This window comes from Cibotium barometz, chromosome 54 (assembly GCF_041138505.1).
Source record: "Cibotium barometz isolate CiBa-2024 chromosome 54, ASM4113850v1, whole genome shotgun sequence".
NCBI lineage: Eukaryota > Viridiplantae > Streptophyta > Polypodiopsida > Cyatheales > Cibotiaceae > Cibotium > Cibotium barometz.
Window position 1 is genome coordinate 760,001 of NC_141099.1, and position 7,877 is coordinate 767,877.

Genomic DNA, 7,877 nt, shown 5'->3' on the forward strand with positions numbered 1-7,877 from the left:
CAATCCCATGTGTCTAAGCATATCCTTTGGGTACCAATCTAGCCTTGTACCTGCTTATGCTACCATCACTGTTATGTTTCATCTTATACACCTACTTATATCCAATAGCTTTCTTACCTTTAGGTAATGGCACCAAATCCCAAGTCTCATTTCCATACAATGCATCCATCTCCTCATCCATAGCTTTCTCCCAATACACTTCCAACCTCCACAGGGTTTTTGACTCTTCCAGATCTTCATAACTTTTCATTCATGGCTTCCAAAGCTTTCTTTATATCAAGTGTCCTCATTGGTTGGAATCCCAAACTCCTCATTAAGGCTCATCTCCGACGCTCATTTGACACATGCACATTAGTAATACATCCAAAAACTTTCAAGTGAGACAAACCAAGTTTCTTGCCACCACTAAACTTTTCCTCTAGCGTTACATCATGTATGGCTGCAGTAGGAGTCATGTTCATGATATAAACTGTTATAAAAATAGCTTCAGCCCAATAGCTATGTAGCATGTTCTTCTCTGTCATTAATGCTTGTGCTATCTTTGCAATGTGCCTATTTTTCCACTCAGCAACTCCATTTTGCTATGGAGTGTATCTACATGGGCAATCGGATAAGTAGAGTATTATTTCATGTTTCAACAAAACCTGGTTTTTCAGGATTTTTCATATCCTTGAATCACTCGCCAATACTGGTCATGTGGTTTGAAGCACCTGAATCCACATACCATACATCATCACTCATTACGTGGTGTTGCGACGGATACATCATTTCTCGACACAGCATTAAGCATATGTCAAATAACAAATGTCACATAACAAACAACTTTTTATTGTCCTTATTATTTCTGTTAGAGACTGCATAGTTATTTTGTTGCACTTTTTCATTTCGCATGTCATTCTGCTTCTTATAGCAATCTGCCTACACATGTTTAAGTTTACCGTGGTAAAAACAGACTCGTGTAGCATTATGCTACCTTTGCCAATTACCACGACCTCTTTAACTTCCCCTGCCTCTAAACTAACCTCTTCTACTTGTGTGTTGTGAATCCTGGGACTGTTGATGCTACTACTGACCATAATTCTGATTACCTGTTTGGCCACCATCTTGGCCACATATACAAACTCTACCTCGTCCTCTATCTTTGATCTTCAAGGCATAATCATTCATAGATATATTTTTCTTCTCCATAGTATGAAACTCATTCTTCAACTGAATCTTTCATGCCTTGGTGTTAGTTTCATACAGCTTCACCAAGGTGTCCCATGCCTCCTTGGGTGATTTGGCATCCTGTATATGACTAATCATAGTGTCATGTATGCTAATAGAAAGCCAATACATGACTTTTCTTGCTCCTTGATTCCAATCCTTGTATTCTTTTATATCTACAATAGTTACATTAATCTTCGGTATGTCTGGTGTCTCCTCATATTCACTTTCAATGTAGTCCCAATAGCCTTTTTTCATCAAGTTTGTTAATCTAAACCTCTAAGCATAGAAGTTGTTCTTGTCAAGATTTTTTGCAATAATTTGGTTAATTCCATCTTGTCTGCAGCAGCACAAACTCACCAAAAACAACTCTCTTGTTTGACCTGCACAAACTATTGTATTCTTTACAACGGTACTATGCTACACCTAAACTGTCATAACCAATGACCTCAACTTGTATACGTACACCCAATAGCACATGTAAGACCTCTTTGCAGTACACACAGTGTATGCACAACCAATCGCCCTTTCTGCAGTACCAAAAATAGAATTATGTAGAGAATCGAAACTTATCCGCAATGCTCGTGGAATGCCTACGAACTGAAAAACGAAGGTTTAGACGTACCCAAAACGTGTTTTCGACTTGAAAATTTTTGTTCGAAGAATACCAAAAGACAGTATAGTTTTCCTACAACTTCGCTCCCAGCTCCTCAATCAAATTTCATAGCTTCTCAATCAGAGTTCGTTTGCCGGCGCCTCTCGAAGAGCTCCTGACAAGAATGTAGTAGCCAACTCAAAGAGGGAAGAGTAGATGAAGCTCTTATCCTCGTACTGCTTCCTGTGCTTCTTTTGCTTGCCGCTTAGCTTCTTAACATGAACCAAGCTATGGTACTATGAAAAGATGAAGGAGAGAAGGGAGCTTGAGCTCTTGCAAACGCGCGCGCGCACACACACACACAAACCCTAGAAAAGAACACACAAGATGAGGCTGAAAATTATTCTTTTTCTTCTTTACAATAAAAAAAGTAAAATACAACATAAGTACTAAAGTACTATGTACATGCGATCCATAATGTGAACACACTAAATAGAGTGGGTAGATGTGGACTAGTTGATGTAGTCTAAGTGTAGAATCTCTGACGAAGATATGTCGATGCTAACTACCAAACCCGCCAGTGATGTAAATATCAAACGGTCACGTACACGTCTCGTGAGTGTCAGCTCATGTTGAGCTTGATATCTCAACAAAACAATCTATCAATTCCAATCATATATATCTTAAAGCTCTTGAGACAATAGGATGACGATCTAAATAATAGTGAACACAATCTTATTATAACCATTTTTCCCAATCTTCTATTAAACAACTTATAGTTTATACAAGATAATTATAGTGTATATGCAAGTACCACTGAAAAACAAACTTTTTAACTCAAAATACACAATAGTAGAATTGAAAACCAATGCTCCATTGTGAATATAGTTTAAAACAAATGCTTGTAGGATCCACACTAAAGTAGATAATAAGTAAGTGGATGGACTACTACAAGGCCTCTTAATGGCCTTCTTAGACCATGTTCAATCCAAAAGTTCTATGTGTGCACTAGGTTAATATTACCCCTTGCAACCACTTGCCAATAATGAACATGATTCAAAACCTATGCTACTTGTGTAGGTTCTCAACGCATTCAAAATCATATGAGAGCTCCTTTGCTTTAGATGGCTTATGCCCTAGTAGGCTAGACCATGTGCCAGAGGACTTAGGTAAACCAAATTTTAAGGTCAAGGGCTTATCAAATGGGTGATTAAAAAAAAGCTTTGTTAAGTCAACAAAAAGCCTATTTTGATACAATGAAAACTAATAGACCTTTCTGTGAATAGCTCCTTGTAAGACAATAAAACGTGCAATGTATGCACAATAAATTTCACAAAAAGTACGATCTTTCATCGCTCAAAACTCACACACAATAATAGACAACAGAACAATACTATACTACTAATGTTTGTAAACAACAAACAATTGTATGCTCCACATGCATATGCTTTCAATAAAATGAACTTTGATGGAAGCACTAAGACATTTGTATGCTCTATAGAGGAAGCTAGTTATAATGGACAGTTGAGATAGATGGTTATTGTGCATGTGGACTTGTGTCTATCCCTTATAAGGTTTAATCCTAAGAGCTCTCCAAGGTCACCACATGATAGGTGATGTATGTGTCAATGTAGTCACTTTACACCCAACCAACTTTGGTCAATAGCTTCCACGACCCCATTCAAAACCATTAAGGTATCCACCTACAACCCAAGGGCAAATTGACTTGTTAGTTGACTAGATCTCCTGCACATGCACTAACGTTCTGTACAAAACCCAAAAATGACTTTCAGATCTCCACAAAAACTAGTTCTCTACTGAATTTCTCACACACGTGTTTTTGTACTTACCCAACACATGATAATTCTTCGTGGTACTGTTGTAGCCTAGATCTGTAGCGTAGGTGTTTGTCAACCTTCTTGGAATTCACATGCATTCACACCTCACATAAAGACCTGAGATAGTACATGATAATTCTTGGAGGTTCTCTTGTAGACTAACTTTATAAGGTAGAATTCACATGCATTGGCACCTCGTATAAAGACCTAAGATAAAAGCAGATACACATCGCCAAACACCTTGAAATCAATCTCACACACAAATTTAGTGCCCAACAAATAGTTCGCTGATATATAAGGACTAGTTCCAGGATAATTACGGACTCTCCTAACATTCACTGTGAGCACTATCCTAACCAATAATTCCCCAATATGCAAGGACTAGTTCCAGGATAAGGACTCCCTAACATTCTCTGTGAGCACTATCTTAACGAACAGGCTAAAATGGCTGGGACTAACTCTCACCATACTTTAGAAGCACAGTATCCACAATACCTGCACTGCTGTTATTGTTGCTTGGACAAGCTCTTATGCTGAGGCTCACAATACAGAACTTTCACAAGCAAGCAGATTGCTCCACCTTTAAACAATTGCTCTTCACAAGAGAAGGTGAACAACACTTAACTCGAAAATTGATTTCTTCACATACAAGCATGTTGCTCTGCCCTTTAATTCTTCAGACCGTGCTGCGGTATAGAGGAACATGGAATTACCAGCACCTGATTGGTATTTTGGGGAAGGGTGGGAATCTGCCAGCAATTGCTATTACCATCTAAATTTAATACTTAGTTCCACACTAAGCTAAGGCTCACATTAATGCAAAATTGCCAATGTGGCTACATCTAATACAATTAAGGGCTTCAACACATACCCACTTCCTGGCATTGTCCAAGTATATTAAGGACTCCTTTATTCGGCTGAGCCATCTCATCTTTCCTTTCTCAAAAAGTAAGGTCTTTTGGGTTCTCGATAATCTTTGCTAGTGTTTGCAAGAAAGCCGCCAGATCAGCACCATATATTATTCTGTGATCGGCTGTTACATTGACCTGACAACAAAACAACTAGTTAGAACAGATGGAATAATGAACCTGTGAAGTGGGCCAGAAGACTCGTTCCAACAGCTTGCAGGCATTTAATGTCTTCGCTATCTTAGAAGAGGCCTAAGCACTTAACCATACCACAGGCAGCCTCACCCACTCTGAGGTTTTACTGAAATGAGCAGCACCCTTCGTCCAAAAATGAGCAGCACCCTTCTTCCAACAACTTCGGCATGCAATACTTACACTAAAATCTCTAGCAGAACACTGTCTTGTATTACAGAGTTTGACAAGCTAAATTTCATCAGCTGAACTATAGAGACTACCTGCATCTGATTCTTTACTCCAATAAGCCCTTCTGGGGTTGCCACAACTGCAGGCTGTGATGCTCCAACAGCCATAATGGCGCCCTGAACCACATACAAACACGTGTAAGTCCTATGGACCAATGGCACAAGTCACATACATCCTATCTTACACGTAACACAACAGCACACTCAGAGCAGCAACGAGTTATCAATTGCACAAAGCTTCCTAAAGCGAACTCACCGTAGCTGGTGGCAGAATTGCATCAAACCGGTCCACACCAAACATGCCAAGATTGGACAGAACGAAAGTTCCTGCAAGGAAATGGTCAAATTTCTGCAATATTAGATGACATAATGTACATAAAAAACACGTCAGGGATAATAGTTGATTACACAAGAAACTTCCATGCTTTTCTGTTTTCTGTAGAAAATTTACCTGCAGAATATTCATGGGGTTGCAACTGCTTTGCACGAGCCTTGTCCACTAAATCTTTCCATTTTCGAGAAAGAGAATAGATATCCGTCTGCTTGAACAGACAAAGTAAAAGATGGCATTTTAAAGCTTGGCATGCTTCTCTCAATAATTCTTTTATGGTGTTAAAAAGAAAAGGAGAAAAATGGTCTTAAGCCCAAGGGAAAGCAAACTAACCTTATCAGCATCTTGCAGTACAGGAGTTATGAGTCCCCCATCCATTGCTACAGCCACAGCAATGTTGATGCTATTGTTATAAGTGAAGCTTTTGCCATCTTTACATGCAGCATTGACAACTGGATGCTGTACTAAAGCCAGAGCTGTTGCCTTTGCAAGAAGTGCGGTCATAGTCACTCCCTTGGATTTGATCTGGCATCATGACAAGTGATTGTAAGTTTAATCTAGCATCAAACAATTCTTTAGAGGAAAGCATACAAATGCTGTGTTTCAAAGGTTTTGAAGCGCAAGAATGCAGCATACAAATCCTATGTTTCAAAGCTTTTGAAGTGCAAGAATGCAGCATGCAGAATGCTTGCCAGAAAGCAATGCATCTGGTAAGTGCTTGTTATTGGAGCTTTTGCAGATCAAGAAAGAAGCATGCGGTATTTGTAAGAATGTGTTTTGGGACATTTGCAGGGGCAGAGAGCAGCATGCCCTGCTTGCAAGATAAGGATGTGTTTGTGGAGCTTGAAAGCTCAATGCAGGCTGCATGTATGGAAAGAATGGTTTCATCTTGCTAGATGTATAGTGTTCTCTGCACAGCTATGAAGCAAACAATGGTTTCTGGAGAGCTTTTGATGCTAAAAAACGTGTTCGATGGAAGGGGTGTGGGGAAAGGCCATGGGGAGACCTTTCCCTTGAGGAAAAGGGGAGCTGTCTGCAGCTGCCAGCAACCCGTTTGTTTTACTCGAGGAACCGTCATGGTCCTGGGGGAGGGGACATGTTGACAGTCAGGCCAATAGCATTCACACCCATCAGCATGCTGGAAATCATTCTGCAAAGATGTTGACAGCCACGCAAATCACATCATCCAACATGCAGAATTCAAATTGATGGGTGACACCTGGGTGAACCAGATTTGGATTCCCTAAAACAAAGTGTTGGTGATTTTGTGGCTCACATCTTCCCTCTGACCATGACGGGATATTAGGAGGTTACCTTCTTGTAGAGAGCATCAAGTGCATCCGCGGTAATGGTATAGCCGACTCGAAAAGTTGGTACAGAAAGGCTTTCCACCATGTTTCGTGAAACGGCACTCTGCATGGTAGAGAACGGGACAGAGGTTCCAGGTACAACGGACGGAGAAGCAGCGGCAGGCCGGGCAGCAGGGGCAGCGGCTGCTGGAGGTGGAGGAGGAGCCACGACCGGCGCCTGCACAGTATCTTTCCAGGCAGCGGCTGCTTCAACATCGGCTGCCACAATGCGTCCGGAGGGACCAGATCCGGCGATTGTGGTGAGGTCCACCTTCAGATCCTTGGCAAGCTTCTTGGCGTAAGGAGAGGCGACGATGCGCTTGCCTCCATCGGAAGCCGGGTGCGTGAGGGCCCCGACAGGCACCATAACCCGAGATTCTGCCGGAACCTTAGGAGCTTCGACGGCTGCAGGCGGGGGAGGAGAAGGGGAAGGGGGAGGAGGAGGCGCTGAAGTAGCTGCTCCTCCGTTGCTCGAAGCGGCCGCTTTGGACTTGGCCTCCGCTATTTCGTCTTCATTCTCCGCCAGAATTCCAATTGCAGCTCCGACAGGCGCAACTTCTCCGTCGCCGACAACAATGGCAACCAGGATACCGTCGTAGAAGGTCTCCACGTCCATGTCCGCCTTGTCGGACTCCACCACAACCACGCTCTCGCCTTTGGCCAGGCAGTCGCCTTCCGCCTTCACCCACGACACGATCTTGCCCTCCGTCATTGTAGAGCTCAGGGCGGGCATGAAGATCTCCCGCACCTTGGCCTCCACAACAGAGGGAAGGCGGCCACGGCGTTGGTGCTGCTGTAAACACGGCCTCTGCAAAGAAGGCCTCCAAGCAAGCTTCTCACCTTGAAACGCAGAAGATAGAGAGACAGCAGGCGATGCTGCACTAACACAATAGGCTGCTGAGCTCGCCATAGCCATGGCTTGCTCTTCATCCCACGGCAAAAAGAGAATTTGAAGATGATCCTGATTCATGAGACGAGGACTGTGTTACTTATAGTGTCTGCATGCCCTCCCTACACGTGGCTACTCTTATTTTCCTACGTCCTTGACGGATCCTCCGACTCTCACATGCTCAAGTGTGGTGTCCTATTTTAGCGGACGGCAGGAAGTTGCAACAACTTTGAATGGTTGGCGATTGGCAACAACTTTGCATTGCTTAAGGAGTGTGTGTGTGTGAGAGAGAGATGCTCCCTTCAATCCAATGAAACCAATGAAGTAAAACCAATTGTG

General features: G+C 42.4%; 1 protein-coding gene across 2 annotated transcripts; it reads right to left on the minus strand.

The window, feature by feature from the left end:
- Positions 1-3,227: 3,227 nt before the first annotated feature.
- LOC147607758 (dihydrolipoyllysine-residue acetyltransferase component 5 of pyruvate dehydrogenase complex, chloroplastic-like) lies at positions 3,228-7,627 on the minus strand. Of its 2 annotated transcripts, XR_015264599.1 has the most exons (7): positions 6,615-7,627; positions 5,634-5,825; positions 5,421-5,508; positions 5,226-5,296; positions 5,003-5,086; positions 4,511-4,685; positions 3,228-3,504 (listed from the first exon to the last, which is right to left on the minus strand). XR_015264599.1 is itself a non-coding variant. In XM_086789901.1 (6 exons), exons 1-6 carry the CDS (start codon positions 7,617-7,619, stop codon positions 4,581-4,583), a joined length of 1,545 nt encoding a protein of 514 aa, XP_086646027.1. In that variant the 5' UTR covers positions 7,620-7,626; the 3' UTR covers positions 4,265-4,580. The 2 variants fall into 2 exon arrangements, 1 of the variants encoding a protein (XP_086646027.1); XM_086789901.1 differs by lacking the exon at positions 3,228-3,504 and having other exon boundaries at positions 4,265-4,685; positions 6,615-7,626.
- Between the last annotated feature and the right edge of the window lie 250 nt (positions 7,628-7,877).